At 40.8% G+C, this 27092-nt stretch overlaps 4 protein-coding genes across 5 annotated transcripts in view; 2 read left to right on the top strand and 2 right to left on the bottom strand.

The window, feature by feature from the left end:
* Positions 1-264, bottom strand: part of ube3c (ubiquitin protein ligase E3C) — a 29988-nt gene extending 29724 nt beyond the window's left edge. The window contains exon 1 of one of the 2 annotated variants that reach the window (XM_004546827.4): positions 118-264. The gene's annotated coding sequence lies outside the window, so the exon portion shown is untranslated. The remainder of the gene's footprint in view (positions 1-117) is intronic. The other variant, XM_076888191.1, reaches the window with a different exon arrangement.
* Positions 265-6025: 5761 nt separating this feature from the next.
* On the top strand, positions 6026-8934 carry mnx1 (motor neuron and pancreas homeobox 1). Its single transcript, XM_004546826.2, has 3 exons — positions 6026-6635; positions 7305-7465; positions 8078-8934. Exons 1-3 carry the CDS (start codon positions 6140-6142, stop codon positions 8363-8365), a joined length of 945 nt encoding a protein of 314 aa, XP_004546883.1. The 5' UTR covers positions 6026-6139; the 3' UTR covers positions 8366-8934.
* Positions 8935-10567: 1633 nt separating this feature from the next.
* Positions 10568-21068, bottom strand: nom1 (nucleolar protein with MIF4G domain 1). Its single transcript, XM_004546824.5, has 11 exons — positions 19990-21068; positions 19772-19884; positions 18265-18460; positions 16080-16403; positions 15836-15946; positions 15401-15571; positions 13402-13523; positions 13172-13304; positions 11693-11824; positions 11483-11592; positions 10568-11109 (listed from the first exon to the last, which is right to left on the bottom strand). The coding sequence occupies exons 1-11, from the start codon at positions 20911-20913 to the stop codon at positions 10932-10934; spliced, it is 2514 nt and encodes an 837-aa protein (XP_004546881.2). The 5' UTR covers positions 20914-21068; the 3' UTR covers positions 10568-10931.
* Positions 21069-21128: 60 nt separating this feature from the next.
* lmbr1 (limb development membrane protein 1) overlaps positions 21129-27092 on the top strand; it is a 43431-nt gene continuing 37467 nt past the window's right edge. The window contains exon 1 of the mRNA XM_004546825.4: positions 21129-21342. Coding sequence (XP_004546882.2) covers positions 21280-21342 — 63 coding nt within the window. The 5' untranslated portion in view covers positions 21129-21279. The remainder of the gene's footprint in view (positions 21343-27092) is intronic.

Here is a 27092-nt window from a genome sequence, read left to right as displayed (position 1 = left end):
GGCAGGCTAACTTTCCGGGGGGGTGTCTTCCTACCCTACCCGCATGTCCTTTTGACATCATTTCTTTTGAAGGACACACATCTGAGAAAAATAAGCAGCAATGTATGAATCGTTTACCTTCGACTTTTGAGCTAAGAAGTGAGACAGACACTACAACACTGAGAAGGATGTTTACGTTTCTCCAAACGTCAAGTCTTCTTTTCCTGCTCTCTCTAGAAATCAACACAACACCGGAGAGCAGCCTGCATCCGCTTCCTGCAAAGCGAGGCAGCTGATTGGACAGAATGTCTGTCAATACCGTCTCTAAGACCCGCCCTTCTACTAGAGCCATTGAGAAGGTTCTCGGGCTACAGCATGAGTGTGTGTTTGGGTTGAATTTGTCATTTTGCGAGGACCTTCGTGTATTTTTTAGGGAAAAAACACGAAAAAAACACCATTAACTTTTAACCTGATGAGTCTGGGATAGATGTTTAGATTATGGTTAGTGTCCTCTAAAGTAAGGGAAACATGAACCAAGGTCATTAAAGTTAACTAAAGCTAACCATTTTAGGTAATTAAAATAAACAATAAAACTTAGACTAAGGTAAGGGCCAAAACAAATACAGATTATTAGAAAAAAAATATGATTGGACAACACTGAATTTTTTTAAAGCATTGGGCAGAGTGAAAGGCAGTGTGGCAGGTGGAGATGAGTGTCAGAGGTGATTTGTGACAGAATGATAGCACCAAGAGTTAAAGGGAACATGAGACCTCCTGGGGTTTAATGTTTGGAGATAGTTGCACTGATGAAAACACAAGACACTGAGCTGCAGCTGTTTAGAACTGAAAATACTAGATTTATCTTGGGAGTGACAAGGATGGACAGGATTAGAAATTAATATGTTGAAGGGACAGCTCAGGTTGAGCAGTTTGGACACAAAGAGAGGAGAGGCCAAGATGGTTTGGACATGTGCAGAGAAGAGACGGGATATGTGGACAAGAGATACTGGATAAAAGATGCTGAATTTTGAGTTGCCAGGTAGGAGGAAAAGAGGAAGGCATGCAGAGGGTCAGTGTGACGAAAGATACTAGGGATGGGGTGAGATGTTGGGGTGACCTCTAATGGCAACCAAAACAACTGAAAGCAGACAACTATATGGTAAATGATATCACGTGCAATAGAATAATAGCTGAAAAAAGTTAATTTTAAAAAGTGAAGAAAAAAATTTAAGGAGTGAATTAACTGACTTCAGACTAGCTTCATGAAGCAGGTCACTGAAGCCTGAGGAACCCTGAGGGCAAAAAGATCAAAGAGGAAATATCCTGAGTGTTAGTCTTTGTGAGTTTGGTCATATCTGTTAACAAAACCACCCTGATGAGGCATTGATGCACATGTTTATTTATATCTGGGATGTCTGTGAGTCAACTGATTTCATCAGGTGTTGTGTTTATATTGTAATACCTGCTCTGAACTACATAAATCATCCACTTATCTCATTCAAGAGGTGTTGGAGTCTATCCCAGCTGTCGCTGGGTGAAAGGTGTGGTATACCCTGACACAGTACTAACAGTGAGGCTGTCATGGTCCTTGGATTTTTTTTGACAGTGTTTTAAAGCTGTGGACTTGCTTTCCATGTGTTATTCTTGAGCTTTTGTTTTAATAGTTCTGCATGATTTTCATGGTTTTAGTTTGTTTATATTTTTTTATTTCAGTTATCCTGCCTCCTTTCTCCTTATTATAAATTATTTGTCTTCATATTTGTTTATTTCCTGTTTTATTTTGGTCATTCTTTGTCTGTTGTGTATTTTTTTAAGCTTACTTCTCTTGCGTCGTTATCCTGATTTAGTTTAGGTGTGTTTTGTTCCTGTTAGACCTCAGGATGTCTGCATATATTAAAAGACTGTTTGTATTAGTTGCCTGTAAGTGGTCCTGTGTCGATCGCCAGTTTGGCTCAATGGGCTTCAGAAACACCAAAATAAATGTTTGTTTTTTGGTTTTTTTGTTAGATATTTATACATTTGTTGACTTTATCCTGTTTTGTTTTGTTTTTTTCTCCGGGACTTGTACATACATGAAGAGGGGAGGGGAAAAAAGACTTTTGGAAACACATGGAAAATGTGATAAAAATAAAGATACTTACATTTCAGTTTTTCTGTGAACTCTCTGGACTTTTCAGGAATTTTATCATTAAAGAGGAAATTAATAGTTCAATGTTAATAAATATATACTTTTTATCCTTAAGTTATCCTTACCATTGATATAGAGAAAGCAAAATTAAAACCAGAGGAGAGTTCTGCTTTGAATTTTATTTTTGGTCCATATATAGGCTTCTGATGACCTCAGCCCTGCTGCTATTCTAGTAATAGTGTTACTGCATGATTGGTCATTGAAACTGTACTGTGCTTATTTTTATCTGAGCTCAAACGAACTCCCGGAAAAGTAGATTTTCTACAGGAAAAGTACATTTAAATAACAATGTTGACAACAATTTCCAGTAATTTGGCATGCACCTTTTTTAATCTTATGTTTATTTTTGAAGAAATACCTTTTGTTCTCAAAAATACTGAAATTAGTTTTACACAAACATGATTTTTGTGAATGCGGTTCAGAGGTCGTGTTGCTTCTACACTCTGTACCTCTGTGATCTCACACCTGTTTTTTCCCAATATCAGTGCTTTTAATAATCAGAAAGGCTAACATTACTGAAAATGTCAGACTAACATTCATAATAAGAATAATAAGATTAAATTCTTTTAGTAGAGTCAACAGATAAAAAAAATCTGCGCACATGGCACACAGATCAGATTTGTTTTTTGTTTATTTTTTGGTCAAACTGTTGAAATGCACAAATTTTTTGATATTAAAAACCAAGTGTTGCACATTTGATATGAGGAAAAAAAATATTTTAAGCATTTAAATTAAAAATTGTAGTGAAACCTCATTTTTCCATTTAGAATGGAAATTCTGCTTTGAGGACCTTTCATATATTTAGACAAACTTTTTGATTCAGCTGATTTCTTTGAAACTCTGGCAAATTTCGTGTGGAAGGTGAAAGATAACTTTAATACACAAAAGGTCACTGTCGATGATTGTTAATGATAATAATACCATATGATTCAATTCCCCTAACAGAGCCAACAGAACGTGTAAAAGGGACACGCAAGTCTCTGAATGTCATCATTGTTTTAATAAACAAAGAGCAAAAACCTCCCCACTCTGAACATTTCATAAAACGGCACAGTAGCTTTGTGGTGGTTTTGAAAAGTGCACATGCAGTCTGAGATTGAGGTATTTATGAGAGCCGTTAAAGACAAACTATATAGGTCGCATGAATTGACTTAAAAAGATGATGTTGTATTAAAATTGTGCAGGGAGACGCCAAATCCGAAATTAAATAAATTAGATTTAAGTTAAAGAAATAACGTGTAAAATGCTCGAATAATGAATATTTTATTGTTATTATTATTTTTTAATATTTATTATTATCATTTATGATGTTTGTGTTAAAATAACAATCACGAATTAAAGGTCATAAGAAGCTTCCTGTCGTCATTAGACTGGATAATGAGTGTGAACACTGACAATAATTGTCGGATATGGATATAATTGTACTAAAATATATCTATATGACCGCTAATGCATAGTAGTGTATAATAGAAGTACTACCCTTTTGGCACATGTCAACAAATTGCCTGCGCCTTCAGGCTCACCGTGTAACACTTTTGTCTGAGACGAAAACCTCGATATCGAATTTAGTAAAGGGGTTGGATCCTTGGTGTTATTTTAAGTCGCTCACTCGTAATTGCACTGATATATCTGACACCGACATCAAAGATTTCCCTTAAATAGAAAACAAATGTCGTGGAAATTGTGCAAAATCAGTATAAAATTCCCGGTTTTGCCAGTTTGAGCGAATTCTGCATTTATTGCGTTAAAAGAGACAGGGCGGGTTCCTTTAAACCGCCTTTTCATAATGAACACATTTACCAAAGGTAATTAATATATAAACTATCTCGATTTGTCACTTTGATTTGTATTTTAGTTAATTGTGAAAGTAATTACGGAGCAAATTAACAGCTTTCAGGAAAGAAAAGGGTTTTAGGGTCAGTTTCCATTGGGCTCCTTATTAATTTTCTCTCTCCTGGATGTGATGAAAAGGAGCTATAAATCTGCGTGATCGGCGAAGGCCAATACTAAATGGCTCCATATTTCACCGCTGCTTTAATAGAAATATTCATGTGGGCTCCTTAATGAAATTAAACCCGTGGTGAGGGACAAGGCGCAGAATAAGAGTCCGGCTGTTGTAAAAAATCAGACAGAAGGCTGATAAAGTGCGTTTAATCGTTGAGGAATATGCAAAAGAAAACTTGTGTTTCGGCAACTCGCATCTGCTAAATATTCCGAGGTGGAGATGTTAATTAAACCCATGGCAATATCATAATAATTTTAAACCACCCTCTTTAATGCCTGCTCAGATTGAACGAGAGTTGCTGTGGGCATCTGGACCGGATATTTGGATTGATTTTTTTTATTAATGCGCTGTTTTCAGAAACATTTTGGTAAAATATTCACAAGTCAATACATTCGAGACTCTAGTACAACATCTTCACATCGTCAACATCTGCGCATTTTCTCGCAGAAATGCTCGAAGCGCATTTGATCGTCTCCTCTCTGTCATACCTCCTCTCTCCTCCACGTTTCCACGCAGGCCCGCGTCCCACACACCCACATCAATCTCCCCCTTATCATTCTGTAATTGCTCGTGATCATCAAGGTCCACAATTAAATGGCGATCCTTTACTTCAAAACTACCCGGTGACTTGTTGATTTCCCCCGAGCAAATAAACGTCCCCGGAGTGCGGTTAGCTGATGAATTGACAAAAACTAATCAGCTTTATTGGTAGACCAGTTAAGGGCAACGGGGTGTCAATAATTCTCATTTTGACCTCCTCTTCCATTAACTTTAAGTGGCTTATTAGACCCACGTCACCCGGAGCCACGGGCCGATTACATCTCTCTCCTCATCACATTTTAAGGCTTTCAAATGCAAAATTTGTCGATGCCTCCTTGTTGATTTTTTAAAAAACATCAAACCATCCGTATTATTCGTCACAGTTCAGGGATTCTATTTTTTAAGGTTACAATTAATAATAAGTTATAAAAATCAACAACGTAAACGCTACAAGCAGAGACGCATGGACCTAATTAATTCAGATGCATAGCGCCATTTTAACGTGTCGCTGTGCGTCAGTCACCTTCAGGTTTTGGAGCGACAGAAGGAGGGCTTTTACTTAAATTTCCCTGTTGGCCTATGTGGCTCACTTTTGCCTATGCAGTTTTTTCCCCCTGAATTTAATGGGTCACTGTTGTCAAGACAGCCACAAATCACTTCACGTGTAAGGTCTGAAAATTGAGTTGGCGTCATAATCCAACTCGACCTATGCGCTTCGTAATATCCCCCCTTATTATCACGGCTATCGTAAGTATGCTTTGTTTTGTTCTGCTTCGGCTAAACCATGTCCCGTCCTCAAATGAACCATGAAGCATGCAGGCCCAAAGACAGAGCTCACCTCTGGAAACGGAATTGTTCTATTTTTATCTGCTCTTGCAGTAGTAATGCGTGTATTCGCTCAATTCTAAGAAAACAGGGATTTTAATACGTGGTTTCTAATGAAATAATATATTTAAATATAAATATATATTTGCTGTCTTTCAAAGTTAGACCAATACTACCAGCTCACTTCTAATCGAAGAAGGTCCTGTATTTTATAAATAGTCACACTGGAAACATGCCAGCCTAAACCTGCTGCTGAAGAATTGCGCATATAAGCAAAATTAGCATCCAGCTGACCAAAAACAGAAAAATATTTCTGTCTGCATCGTTTTTTCCCTCAGTAATGGCAATATTTTATGGAAACAGTAACTCTGCCAGCGCCGTGCTTACAGCAGGGAGGCTTTGTTGGGTGCGCAGTGACGCTTCGGACAGCCCCCTGCCAGAGGGCTGCACCAATCGCCTCCTTCTGACAGGAATTAAGTGTGACACGGAGTTCCTCTCACACACTCCGGATCCCATCATAACTTTAGAGAGGTGGGGAAACGGCTGTGGCTTCTCCTTCAGTCTGAGCAGCAGTGGCGAGAAGGACGCGCACCGGGTCACCGATGGAGAAATCCAAAAACTTTCGCATTGACGCGCTTTTAGCAGTCGATACACCCAAGGCGCAGACCTCGCCGCTGGCGCTTGTCACTTCCCTGTCTTCCTCCTCCTCCATCCCATCGTCTGGAAGTGTGGCAGCCGCGGAGCTGACCACCAGTGCCGATTCTTTACGCGCCGACACGCCGTCTCCGCCGAGGATTCCCACCTGCGGGTTGATTCCCAAACCGGGTTTCCTCAACAGCCCGCACAGCATGGTTGGATTACATCCGCAGAGCACGGCAGGGATTCCAGCACAGGCTCTCTACGGTCATCCCATGTACACCTACTCGGCTGCTGCGCTTACAGGCCAACACCCTGCCCTGTCCTACTCCTATCCACACGGCTCTCATCACCACCACACCAGCGATCCCATTAAACTGACAGCCAGCACCTTCCAGCTGGACCACTGGCTCCGGGTCTCCACGGCCGGGATGATGCTCCCCAAAATGTCTGACTTTAATTGTGAGTAGCAGTTTCATGACACAATATTTTGGCAATTTCAAATCCCTCACTTTGAGTAAAACCCCAAAATATTATTCAGCCCTTGGTTGTGGTGTAGTCTGCTTTATATCTTGTTTAACAGAATATCTTGAAGAGTAAAAATAATGCTGGCCTAGATGCCCATAAACTGTGATTTAACTTGGAAAAAAAGTTCGATTTGGGAATTTCTGGTGCACAATTTCTATCAGATATTATCGTCTGAAGGGAACTGTGCGTGACACACTGATGCTTTTTCATAGAGGAACTAAAATGGACAGATAATGGACAGTGGGAAAGTGGCAGAGGAGTGTGAAACCCACAGTCGACATGCTATTTGCTCACCAGATACTGCCTTTTTGTTTCTGCTCGTTTTAACAGATTTGCTCAAAACTGGGTGGCAAATAGCTTGTCTGTGGATGTATTGATGGCGAGACAAGCTTGCTGTTTGAGAGAACAAGGACGCATAATAAATAGCCTATACTGCCGACTCCTCTTTTTCTTTTCAAAGTATCCTCTACAACACAAGCAGTTTTAATGTGATGATTGTGAATATTTGAATATGATGGCTTTCTTTACATAAAATGCATGACAGAAATTGCTGAATGTGTGAAAGCTGACTTCTTCTTTTTTTTAATATATATATTCATGCAGCTCAGGCGCAGTCCAACTTACTTGGAAAGTGCCGAAGACCAAGAACTGCATTCACGAGTCAGCAGCTGCTGGAACTGGAGCATCAGTTCAAATTGAATAAGTACCTGTCAAGACCAAAGCGCTTTGAAGTGGCCACCTCCCTCATGCTGACAGAAACTCAGGTAAAACATGACTGCACGACAGCACACACACACACACACACACACACACACACACACACACACACACACACACACACACACACACACACACACACACACACACACACACACATATATATATAAACTAGAATTTTGCAGAATGATTGAAAGAGTTTGTGTTTAGTATTTGATATGAAAAAATATTTTCTAGCATGTATATGAATGATAACTTTAAGTTATGATAACTTAATTTTTCAACTGGTGTTTCTAAACTCTCAGAATGGAAATTCGGCTTTAAAAAAATCTTTTAACTTAAATTTTTTTTATATATATATATCGATTAAAGCTGATTTTACTATATTCTACAGATATTTTGAAACACTGCATTACATTTCAGGCGGAAGGATGACTGCAATACCCAAAAGGTCAATGTCAGGCGCACGGGTGACTTTTACGCGCCGATAGCACCTTCATTCCTGTGCTATTTTTAGTATTTTTGGAGAATTTTATGAGTTCATGCATAGGCTAATATTGCACATTGAGTGTGGTAGAAAATTAATAGGGAGAAGTTGACGATTTGTTGCCCAAGTTTCCTTCACACCAGTTTAAATCATTTATTCTGCCCTTTTCCAGGTTAAAATCTGGTTCCAGAACAGACGCATGAAGTGGAAGAGAAGCAAGAAGGCAAAAGAGCAGGCCGCCCAGGAGGCCGAGAAGCAGAAAGGTTCCAAGGGCGGCCAAGAGAAATCAGACGGACTCGAACAGTCGGATTATCACAGCAAGACGGACTCAAAAAATGGCAGAATAAGAGATTTCAGGGACAGTGACGACGACGAAGGCGAAAATTTCCTGTACAACTCGTCAGACTGCTCTTCGGACGACGAGAGGAATCACAACAGTGACATAAGTCCGCAGCCTTGAAGCTTGGAGCAAAAGGGCGAAGGCAGCGTTTTCCATTTCTAGTGACTCTGGGGGGGCTTTCGCTGTAAAATGCAGTTAGATGCATGTAATCCAACCTCTAATCACCTACTTGGAATTGTGGAGATTTTTGTTTTTGTTATGAAAATAATAAAATGTAGGTCAAGATTAGACCCTCGTGTCATAAACAAGCAATAAAGCAGAAGATTTGCGGTTTATATCGTGCAGCACCCGGCTATAGGTAAAACTGTGACGTAGCCTATTGCATGGTTATATGCAAACGCTGTAAACTGGCTCAGGATTTTGCAATATCCACCTGCTGTGATGGTTAGTTTATCAGCAATAATCTTTCAATTATATCCTATCCTATATCCCTTACACTTAATAGTGGCTCTTTTATTTTTGTTCTTTGTGATGTTTTACTTCCTCGGTGCCATATCACACTGGAAAAATGTTATGTTTATTTTTCTATCTGTATTTATAAAACGTACATATAATACATCTTACTTATAATACATCTGCATGCTAAATTATTGTTTAGCGTCTTGGCAAACAATGTGAAATAAAGTGTTTTGGGGTTTTTTTCCTATATAAAACTATTTTCTTTCTTGCAAACGCACTCCCTCTGATTTATGATTGTGCTCGCAGTGTGTTTCCGGACAGAGGCTTGTGTTTTCCTCCTTGCTCTGACAGGTCGGGTCATGGGAATTACTGTTAATAGCGCTGTCAGATCTGTGCAAACGTGCAGTGTGAGCAAACAGCAAGGAGGCAGTCAGACGGAGGAAACATTTCACACCACACTAGCAATGGGCTCGTATTAATAAAGCGTTTTAAAGGCGTGTTAAGCGACAAACTTGGCTGCTCAGGCACTATTTTCAGTACTGAAATCATTCAAACTCATAAACTCAGCTTAACAAAATATAAATAATTGACTATTGACCTCACAGGATGCGCGTTTGTGGAAAATGGGCAGTATTGGTGCAAATATTTTGAGCAATAATAATTTAATAATAAGAATATATTCTAATCCGTGTAACATCTAAATTCCATGAGCTAACAGCTATAAATTGTAATCATAGATCATATATATATATATGTGTGTGTGTGTGTGTGCAGGCCAAATAATCTAGTGCCTAGTTTTTGGTGAAAATGAGTGGACACCCTCAAATCTCACCGACTGCTAATGTGTTGATATCTAGCCTGACCCTCTTTCAGACAAACCACGTATTTTATTATATTATGTATATCTCAATTAATCCGACTTGGCCTCTGAGGCAGTTTAATAATCCTCGTGTGCGCGCTTTTACGCATGGCTCTATTTCCAGAAAGCAGGGCTAGCGGTGATTTGACGCGTTATCATTTCCTCCGCAGTCATCAGCGTTAATCTATAGCAGGGTCTCACTGATTATGTGCCATTTGTATAGGGATTACTGAAGGATCTGTTAGTTATCTTCTGCTGTTTGCTTTAGCAGACTAAATCAAAGTTCAGCTGAGGGTCAGACCCACACACCAGGTGAGGCTGAAGGAAACTCTCCGGCTCATGGTTGCAGACAATAGCCAGTGTATGGAGTGCACAGTGAGCCTATTGATCCCATTATCTCCACCTCAGCAGCCAAATTCTCAAGCTTTTCCACCAAAATTCTCAACTGACTGAATTGATGAAGTAATTGCGCTCTCTAAAATTACCTGAGACAGCTCGCAACATTTCCCCCGGGTGACCTTAGTGTCCTATTCCTGACCTCAGGGTACTGCTCCGAAGTCTTGGATTGATTCAGGCCACACCAGCGGAGCTAATTAATAGGAGCAAGTATCAAATCTAGCAGATTGATGCTGCTATGCTTACAATGCGGAGAGGCACTGGTGTCAGCTAGCGAACAGTATAGGACAGATTCATGGCTCCAGGTCATTTCATTAAGGCGTGTAAACACCTCTCAGTTCTCTCTGCTCCTACAGCAAATATCCACAAAAGGATAGACATACACAAATATGCAGCAATCAGCCACGTTTAAGGCTGAAAAAGACCAGATTAAAAGTTGCTTTATCATGTGGAAGGTGTAAATAGACTCAGCAAAGCCCAGAAGAATAGACCCAGGTGACCAAACTGTGCAATATTAACTCTTGATGCACACTGCCTCCCCGAGGGCAGTCTCTGAAGAAAACGTAGACAGACTTACGCCAACACAAAACAGTTCTTTTTCCACATAAAGGAGTTGAAAGTTAATTTATTGAGGTTTTCTTTGACATGAAGGTACAGGACATTTTCTTTCATAACAAATATACAAGAGCATGAACATTATGTAATTATTTATTACAGTGGATTACCCTTTAAACGCTGGTGTGTGCCTGAGGGAATCAATAACTTTCAAATGTAAAAATCTTTCTTTATTGTACACAGACACACCAAGGCAAACTGCTAGATTTAACCACATCTTCTTCATTTCCTTGTTTCCTTTATAAGTAACACAGTAGGTTTGCGTTTTTGTATTAAAAGGTCTTCTGTTGTTCCAGTTCTTTTTCTTTTTTCATCACAGTCCATATTTTGAGTTTTTGCTGTGTGCGTTTCTGTGTTTTACAGTTTTAGCTTTGTCTCTTTTGCCTCCATGGCTTTGGTGGCGAGTTGGGCACGCTCTGACAGCAATGCTGCTTTCTCTGGTGCTCCCTGGGACAGGATGCTCTTCAGGAGGAAGTGGTCAATGAAAAGCTTCAAGCCCTCCCTCAGCATTCCTAGCTTGGGAATTCCTGAAATCCTGGCAGAAGGGAAACAAAAAGAGTCACAGTTGACTTTCAAGGTGTGAGCTAATAGCAGTTTATAGAAGGTGGATGGTACAGCCATGTGGTATAGCTCTAACACATCTATGCCCCAGTGCAGCCTCACAGGGCTTTAGTCATGGCTGCAGTTCTTAATTTTGTTTTTCTTAACAGAGGTGCACCAGCAGTTCCTGGCAACAAACTCTGTGTGATGTCCGACTGCACCGATGTGAAAACCATAGCTCTGGTGACTTTACAGGAAGAAAGAGTTCCATGCACTCTACAGAGACAACCTTTCTAAATCAAATGGAGAAAACCCTAAACTATCCCCTGCTATGTGTGACATCACTCTCCTGATGTTGTGCAGCTCACCTTCCAAATATGCTGGCCAGCTCCTCGGGCTCAGTTTCTTTCAGCAGTTTGGTCAGCACCTGACGCAAGAAGCGCACTGTGGGCTTATCTAGTTCCCCAAACTCTATTACCTAAAGGCACAAACAGCAGAGGTTAATGCAAAGAATAGGTTTAAAGATTTAATCTGTAAAATCAACTAAATACATGTAATATATACATAATATTAATTACTTTGAGAATGGAGAGTGAGAGGCATTTCCTCTGAAGGAAGCAGGTGACCAGCTGGACCAGATTGTTAAAGGTGCTGCTGGAAAGGTTGGGCAGCTCCCTGAACTTGTCCCAGAGGCTGAACTGGAAAGTCATCTATGAGAAAGGAGAGAGGGTTTGAAGGAACAATTAAATCCAGAAACACACATATCATATAGTATTGTGTAAAAGAACAGGAATAGTCCTTCAGGCTTCTTGAAGAACATTCAAAGCCCTTCTTTGGATATTAGCTGGCTTTTATTTTATTTTTCTGTCAAGATGAACCCACGCTGCTGCTGTGGAGGCCAATCTACGACCGATAGAAAAACACACAGTGGGACGTTATCTAGGTATGCGTTTTCTGCATTGACAGTGTGTTTGGGATCATTTTTATGCTGAGAAATGAAGCTGGTAGCAATCAGATGCTTTCCAGATAGTACTGTATAGTGGAGCAAAATCTAACATGACCCCTAACACCACTGAAAACCAGCTCCAAACCATTTTTTTTTCTTAAGAAGACGCCTTTTAGACACTGTTCATCTGCAGTATATAGTTTTTTTCTTAATGCCATTTCTTCTTTTGTCATTCACGTGTCCAGTTTACTTAAATTTTTAGGACACACTGCACATGATGCCTAAGTTTTTGGCCAATAGCGTTTTGTGATTCACCCCATCGGTGCGAAAAGAAAACTATTATAATCCTGTAAAACTGTTACCTTTGGCATTTCTGTAAATTCTACTAATGACAAAGAAATGGGAACAAATGATGCGTTTCTGCTTTTTTTATGCTTGAATGATTCATAAGCAAGTTTTAAGTGGGTTAAAAACACTTACAAGAACTTGACTGAAAATGAGTGAAAAAGCAGCCAATGACAAAAGATTCCCCAGAAAGCTCGGAGAACTATTGCTCAAGATCACTTTAAAATAAAAGACAAGTCTGGCTCATTGATGCAACACTATATCCGCAATACTGTCATCAGTGATTACCAAATTAAGCACCTTAAATAACCGACTCCTCTAAAGAGATAACCCTCTCATCGAGACCCAGTTTACATGTGAAAAGCAAACATTCCCACCAGCTCCGTTCTGGAGCTCTTTGATGAGGACAATGGTCACCAGTTTCCGATATGAGCTGCTGGCCTACATGACAGCAAAGTAGGAAGTGTGGTCTCAACGCCATTGTTTGTAATCACAGTTTGAGTCAAATCAGAAGCCAGAGGTGTCAGAGGCTCCCACACTGCAGAGGTGAACTGCAGGCCACACACAGATCACACACAGTTTGAGAGACCGGGTGGTCATATGCCCGTGCCAGGTAATTAAATCCCATAATAAACCCTTTTAAACTGATTATGCAAACTTACGAGACTTTTAAACTAAAATATAAGAAGGATTTACAGTATAATCTACCATAACCATTGATTGAACAAGCAGCACATGTCTTACATGGTTTTGCTAATAAGGCTACCTGGAAGCGACGGTCATGTGAGCAAAATTTCTCTCCCAGTATGACGTAAAAGGCGTTGAAGTTTTTCTCTTGGAGACAGCAGTCCATCAGAACATGAACAATCTCTCTCTCCTGCTTGTCCTTCAGACCCATCCTTTAAACATAGCAAATTAAAAATAAATAAAAATTTCAAATGGGCTAAACTACTCCAAAAACTGAAGAAAGAAACAGAGATGTGAGACGAAACAAACCTCAACAGCTTCTCAAATGCATCCAGGTAATCTTCACTGGTCATAAGCACACAGAAGATGTTCCTTCTGACATCGGTGTTCATCCTCTGTTTCCTGGCCAGCTCTAACACTTTGGCACTAAACTAAAAAAAAAATAAAACAATGACAACAGTTATAGAACGATAAATGCTGCCATTACTGATGAAGCCATGCTTTCCTCGTACCTTATTTATTTGTTAATCATTGTCCCAACATAGCTGCAGGTTAAGACTTTGATGCAAAGCGGAAAATATATAAAAGGATTCAAATGGAGGGCTGTGATCATAGTACAGTTCCTGAAAATATTCTATAAAAAAGATAAACCGGCTAAATGTCGGACTCATGGGAATGTTGATGAACAGCATAGACGCAGAGTGGAAAGAAACTTGCTGCCTCCTTGGGGCCAACAGAGATACTGCTGCAGAAAAGCATTAATAAGAACTAAGTCCAGCCAACTTAGTGCAACTTACTTATTTTGAGTGCACGGTGCTTAGAATAACTTGATTTTTCTGAGTGAGCAATACTAAACGAATTAGTTCAACTGACATATGTCAATATAGATCAGCTGACATACATGACACATGCCAACTAACATATATGTCAGCTGACATATGGCCAATGTGTGACTTGAAATAATTCATTTAGTATTGTAACTGATATATATTGACATATATCTCAGTTGAACTAATTCATTTAGTATTGCTCACTCAGAAAAATCAAGTTATTCTAAGCACTGTGCGATCACAGAGAACAAGTTCCCCTAACTTGGCTATCTCAAGTCAACTAAGGCAACGAGTTTGGGTACTAATTTTTTGATTACTAGCAACTTATTCACGTTTACAGTGTCCAAATATGCTTAAGTGAAAGGAGGAAAAAATGTTATCTTAATTTGATCTGCCTAGAAGTGCACTAACGTTTTTTTAAGCACATGGCGAGGAAAATGGAAAAAAAAAAAATGGTGGCAACCATCAGGTGGTCAGAATTACAGTGTCAAAATGTACACATTACATATTAGCTGCAGAAGGAAAATTTTAAATCCAGGAACTGTTGGAACTGAAAAAAAAATCTATTAGTTTTCTTCTTGGAAGCGAGTAATTTAAAGGGTTTATTGTGGTAGCGTCATCATTGCTAGAATCTCCTCAGCTGTGCTCATGAGGAGGCCGTTCACTCCGAACATCGGGGTGTCCAAGAAAAACCTTGGGTTTGCACAGGGAGGCTTTACTGCTTCTTTATTAACTGTTCTCATGATCGAAGGAGCCAGAATGAAGTGGTGGAGCGGTTAAAATTCATGATAAACGCTGTCTCCTTTGCTTCTGCAAGGACAAAATTGACAGTTACCAAGTAATTATTCTAGGTAAATATTGTCTTATTCTGTTCATTGTCTTAACTGAACGCACACCCCAGATCTTACAAATAATATCCAAACTACTGGATGTGAAGCTACCTGTAAAACTGGTTATATCCTTGGATGTGTGTTTACTTTAGGTGAAGCGATCCATTGCTTCATCAGTGAAGAACACGCCAAGGCCACACACGGAAGATGGAAAATGTCACCTCTGAAAGGATCTGCGGCCCTCTTAGACGTCAGATCTGCTTCAAAATGATGATCCTTATAGGAATACGTTTAATTTCTAATTTAATAATGCTTCTGTCCAACTTGTTGTCTTTCATTTTTTTGTCATGAAAAAATAAAAAATAAAAAAATCAATATCCACCCCTCATATTGATCAGTTTTTGCTAACCAATACAATAATTCTTCTAAGGCATTAAGACAAACAGTCATTCTTTGAAAATCAATCAGTGCCTCCCACATGTTTTTCTACCATTTTTGAACACAGCAGACAGCCACGTTGAATTTTCATGGATATACACACATCTGAAGCAGATGTCTCACACTAATCCAGATGTGCTCCAGGCTGCCTAATTTAAACATGAGTGCTGCTATAATAATTTAATGTCTTCTGCAGCTCCGGTACTCTACCTGTCCTTGAGCAGGGGTTTGTTTTGTGGTTGTGTCCTCTTGCTTGCTGATCATGGGAGCGCCGCTCCACGATGAGCCGACAATCCACCAGCGGCCCACCTGCTCTGCTGCCAGGAGACTATCAAGAGAGACCCTCAGCTTCATGTCACTGCCCCCTGCGCTTCTGTGGATCTGAGCATCGCAAGGTGTTAGCCATGAGAAGACTCAGCTGGTTAACACCAGGTATATTAGTTGGTAATATTGTGACAGGATTCCTGAAGGTGTGAACTATTAAAGTAGAAGTTTAGGTCTATAAAAGTGGCACTCTGGGGCCACCTGGTGGTACAAGTGGAGGCTAAAAGAATGATTATTATGTTTAATAGGATTAAGTTCAGGCTTAGACTTATTTTTAATAATGCAGGTAATAAAATCAAATAAAATATGGCTTTCACCCACCAGACTCCGCTGCAGCTTCCTCAGTCTCTCCACAGGCTCGGGATCATAGCCAGGGATCTTCCTCATGTCATTGTTTTTCAATGCCATCATTGTTTCCAGCATGAAACGCACCTGAGGACGGGTTTTCACAAGTCAGAAATGCTTCTAAACTTGGTTGAGAAATCATGACACAGCATTGTGATCAGTTAGGAAATAAAACGTAATCTTGGTTTAAAAAAAACAAAATCTGATCTCATCTCCCTACCCTGGTTTGATCCTGAAACTTCGACCCCATATCGCTGGCCTTGCGTTGGGCTTCAGAGATGAGCTCCTTCAGAGCTAGAGGATCGTCCTTCCTCAGGGCGAAGCCGACATTCCTCAGCACAAACAGGACCAGCTCGATGTCCTTTTCTGTAAATGTTCCCACCAGCAGTTTTAGGATGTCGAAGATGAGGATGGAATGTACCACCTGGAAGTTATACAGGTGAGCAACGATGGCGATCAGGTTGTCGCACTCTTTGCCTCCACTCGGGTTCTTGTAGTGCTCGTCAAACTTTCGCACAACTGTCTCCAGAAAATGGGCTCCTACCTGCAAAAGGAGAGGATATATAAGATATGTGATCAACATGAGAGCAATATACAGCACTATGAAAAAGTATCTGCTTTTTTTCTGCTTTCCTGAATTCTTATTTCTTTACACATGCATTTTTCATGTGAAAGAAAATTTAATATGACAAAACACCTCGATCAGATTGAAGTCCAGACTCTGACTAGGCCACTCCAAAACCATCACTAGGTTTTTGCTGGTCTGTTTTGGATTATTGTCCTGCTGCAGAACCCAAGTGTGCTTGAGTATAAAGGCATGAACTGATTATGGCCAGTGTGTTTAATCTCAGCAGATTAATGATTTAATAAGAGGCTGCAAATACTTTTTCACCACATTTAGTTTAGATAGCATTATTTCCCTTAACAAATAAAATCATTATTTAAAAACTGCATTTTGTATTTTACTCAGGTTATCTTTGTTCAATATTAACATTTGTTTGATGATCTGAAACATTTAAGTGTGGAAAAATATGCCAAATAATAAAAAAGTGCCAAAAATTTAATATATGACAAGGTTTATAAACAAACCCAAATGTTTAAGCCAATAGCACATGGCTTAAAATATCAGCCTAATGTTTATAAAACTATATATAGTGCTACAGCGACTTCGACCAGGAGAAGATGTCGTCAGGTGGTGTTCAACTATTATCGGGTGTTTCTGAAAAACAACAGCCTCAGGTCGTTGGATCAGCAGTGATGGCCAGTCAGTGCCCATCTCCTCCTGGTCCCCAGTTACCCTCCTCCTGGTCCCCAGTTACCCTCCTCCTGGTCCCCAGTTACCCTTCTCCCTCTTATTCTAGAGCCAACAAGAAGCTCTCTCGGCGGCCTCCTCTAACCTATGGATGGCTGCCTTTTTATCTCTTCCTGTTATTCCAAAAGCCGTGAGTGTGTTCCACTCAGACTGTGCAGGGAACCCCATGCATCCTACTCGGACTGGGAATAGCCAGGCCTACCACCCTCTGTTCCCTCTGTAGCTTGTTGGTGATGGAAGGGCGTAATAAACTGAGCGGAGCAAGGCTCCAATCTCCAAAGTTCAGCCCAAGTAATCTCACTTCATCCAGGTTCCTTGTGAACCCAGTGCTTTTGCCCAGGACACTCTACCTTCCTCCTCGAACTCCCGGATCTCAGCTTGAACCATGTCTCTCCTCTGTCTTGGATCAGATTTTACCCATTACTGGAAGTGAGTGGATCCGAATCCCTGACGCCCCAAGCAGGGGTTGCCAGTAACTTCTCTCAATTTCAGCATACTTTCTGCTTGTGCCACTGATGTGCCTGCTTTTGCATCCAGCTATTGTAGTGACTCCTGTGTCAGTCACCTTGTTATCAGTCGAGTCTCTAAGGAGCATTACAACCCTGCACATTGCCACACTGAATTCCTCCACTATGGATGATAAACAAGAGTCTTTGTAGCATGCCATGCTGGAATAGCCAGACCTTAAATTTGCCTGGTAGGCCTGAGTTTAATATTTATGTTTTATGTCATTTAGAGAATGACGTAGACCAATCAAACTGACAGATAACAATCAGTGTTACAGATCCCCTTCCAATTTATTTAAAGGGTATTACTTTTCAACTGAGATGTGCAAAAGAAGCTAGCCAGTTAGAAAAACAGCCTCCTGTAAATAATCTAAGAGCTGATGTGAATCAGGTCAGTGGTTTTTATTTCTCACACACACCAGCAACCGTGTTAACGCTTCTATCTATGTACCAGATCTGAGCATCTCCACAAGTTTACAGGAAGTAAAACCAGCCTACAAGCCATATTTTAAATACCTCTGTGTCTATTTGAAAATTTCTGGCAGACCATAAACCTCAAATTGAGGGCTCAAAGGAGGGGGTCTTACCTCCAAGCCCACAGCATGATGGAGGATGCTGACAAGCAGGATGTGCTCCATCAGTAATCTGTCTGGCATCAGGGTCGGGGTGACGCAGGCTGCTAGCAGCAACTCTGTCAGGGTGTCGTTCATGTCCTTCCTGCTGGAGCTCATATACAGCTCCTCTAGCTGACCGCAGATGGATGACATGTTGGGCTCGCTCAACCTGAGGATGACAAAACAACAATGAACTGTGCAGAATTTAAATAACTTACATTAGTTTTTCCTATGTGTGGGAATTTAAACTACCTACTTCTTTCAGTACCTGCATCTAACTAACCAGGTAACAAGCAAGAGGCTTCCACTGAATAATTCCTGAAGTGATTAATTAATATTTTATAAAATGTTTGTTTGCTTCTAATAGTTGGTTGCAGAAAAGTCTCTGTATAAAACCTGGATTAAAATCCATCAAAATGACCCATTTATAAATTTAAAACCATGAGTAAGTATTACTAAACTAAGACAAACCACCTATGGCTCATATTCTACACTGGAGTCTGTAGGTGATAGTTAGAAAACACTTAAAAGCAAATAAAGTGCTGTATGAATGTGTGTAAACGACTGAACGTGGGTTGTAGTAAAGGGTTAGAGCTATACGAGTACCTGTCCTACCTATGCCTAAGATGAGCTTTGTAGGCTTCTATCAATATTCTCAGTTAGCTGTAGCCAAGTTTTACATTTTGTTTTTAAAAGGGGGAGGGGTGTTTTCAGCCTTTATTGGACATAACAGTCAAGAATACACAGGAAAGTAGGGAGAGCAGGGGGGAATGACCCTCAGGAAATGGACCAGGTCCAAATTGAACGAAGTCCCTGCAGCCTTTCGATATACGGGTCACCTGCTCAACCAGTGGAGCTATAACGTCGCACATCAGTTATTATTTAACTATTTTAGCTGTTATATGTTGTTGGTCCAAGAAGTCAGCGACAGAAAATTCGTTCTTATTTATGATCTAGGTCTCATTATTTTGGACAGTGATTGCAGTTTTATCATATCAATAGGTTCGGGCCCCCAGATTTGCTCAGTGTTTGCAACCCAGTCAGACCTCTCATGTCATCAGCTGCAGATCTTTTAAGCCTTCCCAGAGTTAGAAGGTGTGGTGAAGCTGCTTATAGGTACTGTGGTCCTGTTCTTTGGAACAAGCTGCTAGCTTTCATAGATTTGGTTCTTATATAGCACTTTTCTACTCTACCTGAGCACTTTATATATGCCTCATTCACCACTTTAAATTATTTCTATCTAACATTGACCCTCTGATGAATTCATCTGAGAGCAACTAGAGGTTTACATCTTGACCAACAATGCAGACTGAAGCAGCCAGTGATTGAATCACCAACCATCTGATTAGTAGGTGACCTGTTCTACCAGACATTTACAGCCATGTATTTAAAAAAAAAAGACCCAAAATCAATTGATTCATATAATGAAATGTGCTATATAAATAAAATTCCCATTGGGGGATCGACTTCATTGTGTTACCTGTTCATCAGACCTTTCACGTTCCTCTTCAGTTTTTCTAGCTCAGCTTTGCGTTTATCATCTCCCATGTTACGCAAATGAGGTGGCACGTACTTGCCACTTGTGGAGGTGACCTTGACATTGTAAGAATTAGTTTATTATTAGATTAATAGATCAGTAAGCAAGATTATCTAATGAAGTGATAGAAACAACCAGATATTACATATATCTGCACTCACAGTCTCCGTTTTTGTATCGGGAGCGTCTGTTTCTTCCTCTGTTTCCCCTTCTTTTTCATCTTCTGAATCAGGCCCGCCACTATCATTAAGCCCCTCCTGGTCATCCTCCATTTCCTCATCTTCATCCGCTTCCTCTTCATTAGACATGTCATCATCTTCATCTTCACCGTCATCATCAATGTCATCATCGCTGCCTTCACTCGCCATCTCTCCTTCAGATTCCGGGTCCTCGCCTGACCCCTGAGAGTCATCTAGCTTTTTAAAGTTCTCTTTGGCTGTTTCCATGTCAACATCATCATCTTCATACAAGCCCACAGCTGATGATCCAGAGTCAAGCACCCCAAGGATGTAATCAAGTCCATCAGCCACAAAAGACTGAGGGAGACTTTTTTTGTTTTTCCTTTTATTTAATCCAAGACATCGCTCCAGCTTCTTTATTTCTCTGTCCTCTTGTTCATTTGCCTCCATAAGTGCCAATTTTCTTGTTTCCTGAAGCTTATTGACTCGCTTGCCTTTCTTGGAAGGAGGTGGTGTCTCAGACTTGTCTGACTTGTCTTTAGGCTCGCTTGGATGCGACTTCGACCCTTCCTTCTTTGTTTTCTCCATTTTCTTTTTCTGCGTGTGTGGTTGTTGATGCTTGTCAGCCCTTTTTTTCGGGTTTCCTTCATCACTTGGGGGCAGAGAGACGGTGTTTTTGCCCTCGTAGTGACTTTTCATTTTGGCTTTTTTCATTTTCCGCTTTTCCTTGCGTAGTTCCTTTCGACTCTTCTTTTTCACAAATCTCAACCTCTGGTCACTCTCCGCTTCTTCCGAGCCACCTTTGCTTTTAAGGAAAACATCCACTGCCTCCCTGTACTTCTGTAACACGGCATTGCCTTTCTTCTTATTCTTCGTCTTACCTTTATGCTTCCAGTTCCCTTTCATTTCTACGAATTCAACGGTAGCTAGCTTAGAGATAGCTTAGCCTGTAAACTGCTACAAGCACACAAAATAAAAGAAACTGAACTATTCTGATCATATAAATACCTTACAATGCACATGGGCCTCCATGAGGATGACCCAGAAACACGTGACCTTTCCCTTCCAGGGCAGCTGATGACGTATTTTATTTTGGGGCGGTTTTTCGGGGGTGGTTTACGTCGCTCCGATGTAAACTGTCTTTAACCAGTCAGAGCAGTCTATGCAGAACAGTATAGACGAAGCAGGAGGAGTTGCTACCCTGGTTGCTGTCAGTTGTACAGGCGAGAATGTAGGGACTCAGTAGCTTTAATTGTTCTTGCAATATGAAGAATGGAAGAAGACGATGTGACTATTAGAGAGCAGAATTTCCACAGCCAAGTTCGGGAGTACATCGTAAGTAGCGGAGCGGCTAGTCGAGCCTAGCTCGCTAACGGTTGCTAGCGTTAGCTTTGCCTGTCAGTTTGACTCGGCAGTATTCGTTTAAGCTTGATATTGTATTTTAAGACCCACTTAAAAAATGTAAAAAGAAACAATGAAATTTGATGCCCGGTTATGTCACACACCAAGTTGGGTTTAAATATAAAAAAGTGCGTGAACCCGCTAATTAACACGAGCTTCCGTTAACGCTAGCTGCCACCAAGTTAATCACAGGAGAACTTGGCTAACCCACTATATGATGTTATTTGGCATGTAAACATCCCCACGGTTAAGTAGAGGTATCTGTAACTGTGGCATTGACAAAATGTCAGGGTCCTGTCTAATTCAAGCTTTGTGTGTCGCATATGTTTCAAATCAGGATGAAGTGTTTATGTTCTCGCTGCTTGATGCTCCGTTTAAAAACCGTACACTTTTTCGCAGTCACCATATCAGATTTTTATCGCATGATATTGTCGTAATACCTGGTCTTTACATTTTATCGTAGAGTTTGGCTGCAAAGATAAGCTATACTTTATCTTTAAAGTTGGGTAATCTTTGTGTTACAGAAGCCACCATATGACACGTAATCTGTACAAACTAGTTTAAATTAAATAAATTAAAATTTAGTACAGAGTAACCGTATCAGATTTTGACTGCAGGTTTATCCTGCTCACCAGATGATATTGATAATTATAGTGATATCTTTGTGGAAAAATCCATCTTCACTCATGATGTGTTTATTAATATAAGTTATATTATACAGTGATTTATTGTAGTTTTTTTAAAAGATAGAAATAACAGGAAAAATGCACCTGCTTTTGTTAAGTGAGGCATGAGGACTAATCATGATTACATTCATAGTCACTCGTCATAGCTCCATTTTGAGCATAAAACCTCTGTTTAATATGTTTTTATTTTTAAACACAGTACCATTATGTCCTTTTTACCTCCCAGCTGTAAAAGGCTGATGGGGTATTATCACCTGAGTGGGTAGATGTTGTTGACAAGCAAGTGTGTGACTGCGATAACTCAAGGCGGCATAGGAGTTTGAAATTAATACTACAGGTGTAGCTAAAAATCTCAGACAAGTTTGAATGTCAGTGACCTCAACCTCAAGGTCAGAGGTTAAGTTGTTTTTTGAAAATCTTGTGAAAGCAATAACTTGAGAAGAAGGTGGCGTAGGATTTTCTAATTGACACCATACATGTATCTACTAGGAGGCTGAGGGGTAGCACTGGCGTCCACCAGTATTTCTAAAAACGATCATCAGTCAATATCGGTGTAATGCCACATCCCAGTGTAGACCGTCCATCCATTTTCTTCTGATTATCCAGTACAAGGGGCGGGGTACACCCTGGAAATGTAACCAGTTTGTCTCATATGTCATTCACTGTGTAATTAGGGGTGATTAAATCCCATTATATGATCATTTAAAGCCTTCCTGCTTTAGTAGAATTAACATTGTTAATGTTTTGATAGTTATATCTATGCATTTTATGTAGAAGACCATTTTGTTGACATGTTACAGTCTGTTGAATTTGGCAAATAATATAAAGGTGATTTGTGACAATGCAATATGCATGTATGTTAGGTTCTTATCGGAGAGATGTTTCCCCACTGCAACGGTACATTCTGTCTTTCAAGAAACTATCTAATGCAATCACCAGCCATCTAAATTAAATTAGAGTTCAGTGGTCCCTGGGACCTAAAGGCTGCTTGAATAGTTACCAGTCAAGACTGTCTACTGACTTTTCATCCAAAATAAGGTTTTTATAAACGTTCTACCACTGTATTTGCTGTTGCAGATTTCTTCCATAGATTTCAAATTTGGATTTCCTTGAATGTCATATCTCTCTCGTTAAGTCTCTCTTTCTGTGTGTTAGAGACTGTCCATAGTAACTTTTAAGCTCACAATACAAAAAATATAGCATTGCTAAGTAACACAACCACCTAATTTATTCATGTGGCAGTTATCTTATCAGCAGTGTGTCACCTGTTCTTTTTTACACAGCATACGGTAGAAGCTGTTTAATTTCATTTAGATGTATCAATACAAAGTTTGTCCAGCAGAGTGGCTCTAGACTTACCTATTTGTGAAATGCTTTGCTAGAAACTCCATTTCTTTTTTTTAAAACAACTTTAATATACTGTCTATCAGTGTTTTTCCAAAATTAGCCTTTGGGTATACAGTTTCCTGTCTTTTCTCATTGAATTGTGGTGTCTTGATGTCTCCATAGCTCTAGGTGGGAGAAAAAAAACAAATAAAAGAAAACTAAAAGAGTAAAAAAGGTTTCAGTTTTCAGAGGTTTAGAGTAAGTCTCCTTAATTATTCCTGTCAGAATCTTGTGTAATATAGAGACTATCAGATATCTCAGCACTAAGCAAGGCCAACATCTGAGCTTTAGCTTGCACATTTTGTCCTGAGCCTGTACGCCTGGATGTCAGTATCTTATATCAACATTTCTAACTGCAAATCGTTCTGTGTGATGGATTAACATCAGTGTATCATTTCATCTTGATGTCTGTGGTGAGTCAGCTTATGGATGGATTTTTTTAATTTTAATTTTTTATACAGGTGCCAGGCGACTGATATTTTCCAGTTATTGTGTGTACTTGTTTTGCAGTTGGGGTTACTGTAGGTTAGGCTTAAAGTCAGTAAACATCTCTCAGTGACAGGACCTCATGTTCTCATCAGGCCCTAACTGGGAATCATTTTTCTTCCACAATGAAACCACTTGTAAATAATAATGCAAAAATTCTGTGCCTATGTTTAGCAAGAATGTAGAAAATTAGGTTACTGAGAAAAATCAGGTTAGAGTTGAATAATTTTGACCACAGTTCACACATGTTTTGGACAGTAATCATATTTCTTTGTCATCTCATCACAAAGCTTGTAGGTCATTATCAGGCTTTCACATTTTTTTGTAGACTATTAACCATTGTATTTTACAAAATAAAAAGTTTTATTATAATTGACGTCACAATCAGCCATTGTTTAGTAGTAGTAGTAATAATAATAATAATAATAATAATAATAATAATAATAATAATAATAATAATTATTATTATTATTATTATTATTATTATTTTATGAGATTGTTACCATTATGAGAAAGTACTTTTTACTACTTAAGTTTCTGAAAAGGCTGGTCTTTTTCAGTATATTCATCTGTGATGCTAAACCAAAATCATATTCTTCCATTATTAAATACCCAGACTAGTGACACTTTAACCAAAAGGAGGGACAAATTATTAATTTCACCAGTTTATTCTGGTTTATTGCTAATGTTTTTGCCTTGTGGTGGTCATCACAGCATTAGGAAAGATCCTTCCCTTGTCTAATAAGCATCTTTCTGATAATCTGGCAATAATTAAAGTTTGGAAATGTGTTAGAGAAGTCTGAAGATAACGCTATTTAAGGTAATGCACACATCAAAAACACACTCAAGCTAATGGTATACAGTACTGCCCAGAATGTACCTCTGTTAATAATATTGTTTTTAATAACTTCCATCCATCCATCCATCTTCATCCGCTTATCCGAGGTCGGGTCGCGGGGGTAGCAGCCTAAGCAAAGAGGTCCAGACCTCCCTCTCCCCAGCCACCTCCTCCAGCTTGTCCGGGGGAATACCAAGGCGTTCCCAGGCCAGCCGAGAGATATAATCTCTCCAGCGTGTCCTGGGTCTGCCCCGGGGCCTCCTCCCGGTGGGACATGCCTGGAACACCTCGCCCAGGAGGCGCCCAGGGGGCATCCTTGCCAGATGCCCGAACCACCTCAGCTGGCTCCTTTCGATGTGGAGCAGCAGCTGCTCTACTCTAAGCCCCTCCCGGATGGCCGAACTTCTCACCCTATCTCTAAGGGAGAGGCCAGCCACCCTTCGGAGGAAGCTCATTTCCGCCGCTTGTATCCGCGATCTCGTTCTTTCGGTCACTACCCACAGCTCGTGGCCATAGGTGAGGGTAGGGACGTAGATCGACCGGTAAATTGAGAGCTTCGCTTTTACACTCAGCTCCCTCTTCACCACGACTGACCGGTGCAGCGTCCGCATTACTGCAGCCGCAGCCCCAATCCGTCTGTCGATCTCCAGCTCCCTTCTCCCATCACTCGCGAACAAGACCCCGAGATACTTGAACTCCTCCACTTGGGGCAGGAACTCATCCCCGACCCGGAGTGGGCACTCCACCCTTTTCCGGCTGAGAACCATGGCCTCAGATTTGGAGGTGCTGATCCTCATTCCCGCTGCGTTACACTCGGCTGCGAACCGCTCCAGTGCGAGCTGGAGGCCCTCACCCGATGAAGCCAACAGAACCACATCATCCGCAAAAATCAGAGATGAGATTCTGAGGCCACCAAAGCGAAAGCCCTCCGCCACTTGGCTGCGCCTAGAAATCCTGTCCATAAAAATTATGAACAGAACCGGAGACAAAGGGCAGCCTTGGCGGAGCCCATCACCCACCGGGAACGAGTCCGACTTATTGCCGGCAATGCGAACCAAGCTCTTGCAACGGTTGTATAGGGATTGAATGGCCCGTAGCAATGGGCCAGACACCCCATACTCGCGCAACACCTCCCACAGGACGCCCCGAGGGACACGGTCGAATGCCTTCTCCAGGTCCACAAAACACATGTAGACTGGTTGGGCAAACTCCCATGCACCCTCAAGTATCCTCGAGAGGACAAAGAGCTGGTCCAGTGTTCCGCGACCAGGACGAAAACCGCATTGTTCCTCCTGTATCCGAGGTTCGACTAGCGGACGAACCCTCCTCTCCAGCACCCTGGCATAGACTTTCCCGGGGAGGCTGAGGAGTGTGATCCCCCTGTAGTTGGAACACACCCTCCGGTCCCCCTTCTTGAAGATGGGGACCACCACCCCGGTCTGCCAGTCCACAGGTACTGCCCCTGATCTCCACGCAACATTGCAGAGACGTGTCAACCAAGACAGCCCTACAACGTCCAGAGCCTTCAGGAACTCGGGGCGGACCTCATCGACACCAGGGGCTCTGCCACCAAGGAGTTGTTTAACTGCCTCAGTGACCTCGCCCCCGGAAATCGGTGGGTCACACCCCTCATCCCCAGACTCTGCTTCCTCCCCGGAAGACGTGTCAGTGGGATTAAGGAGGTCCTCGAAGTATTCCTTCCACCGCCGGACAATTTTCTCAGTCGACGTCAACAGCGCTCCGCCAGCACTTAATAACTTAATCTGCAAAATAGATGGATATTTCAGGTTTTTGTCTCTGAAATCAAACTACTCCTGAATGAGTTTTATTGCCACAGTACATGAAAACAAGTTGATTATTTATCTGTTAAGCCCCTTTTAGCGGGGAAAAAGGTATTGCTGTTCTTCCGTTCAAGCCAATTTCCACCAATTTGGTAACATAGGATTGTAATGCTGAAACGATTGTTGTGCCAAATTCTGTTTTTCAAAAAAGCTTATTTTTCCCTCTCAGCACATCTTTTTCCTTTACTTTTGCCCTCCTTAAAGGTCAAAATTCACTTCCGGCAAGCCTGTGGGAGGTTTCTTTCACCTCACATGAAAAGGCATTTTCCCTTGTTTTATGGCCCCTAAATTCTGTTGAATTGGCCAAAAATAATTGACGTTATGGATTTTGCCCCAGTGAGTGAATGTATAAAATAAGTTTTTGGAAATGGTTTGCAACCTGGTTAAATGACATCCCCTTGTCAACACTTGCTGATTTTTCCTTTACATAGAATGCAAATTTAAAAA

This window comes from Maylandia zebra, linkage group LG9 (assembly GCF_041146795.1).
Source record: "Maylandia zebra isolate NMK-2024a linkage group LG9, Mzebra_GT3a, whole genome shotgun sequence".
NCBI lineage: Eukaryota > Metazoa > Chordata > Actinopteri > Cichliformes > Cichlidae > Maylandia > Maylandia zebra.
This window is presented reverse-complemented; position numbering and strand designations above follow the sequence as displayed.

Bases quoted from the DNA above. Each gene is read 5' to 3' on its own strand.
- nom1 (XM_004546824.5), bottom strand. From the start codon at position 20,913: ATGAAAGGGAACTGGAAGCATAAAGGTAAGACGAAGAATAAGAAGAAA. The intron at 15,572-15,835 runs GTGGGTGAAAGC...TGCGATGCTCAG, and splicing joins GGAAGCTGCAGCGGAGTCTG to ATCCACAGAAGCGCAGGGGG. The intron at 11,110-11,482 runs GTGAGCTGCACA...CCCTTCTGCCAG, and splicing joins CTGGCCAGCATATTTGGAAG to GATTTCAGGAATTCCCAAGC.
- mnx1 (XM_004546826.2), top strand. From the start codon at position 6,140: ATGGAGAAATCCAAAAACTTTCGCATTGACGCGCTTTTAGCAGTCGAT. The intron at 6,636-7,304 runs GTGAGTAGCAGT...ATATTCATGCAG, and splicing joins CAAAATGTCTGACTTTAATT to CTCAGGCGCAGTCCAACTTA. The intron at 7,466-8,077 runs GTAAAACATGAC...GCCCTTTTCCAG, and splicing joins TCATGCTGACAGAAACTCAG to GTTAAAATCTGGTTCCAGAA.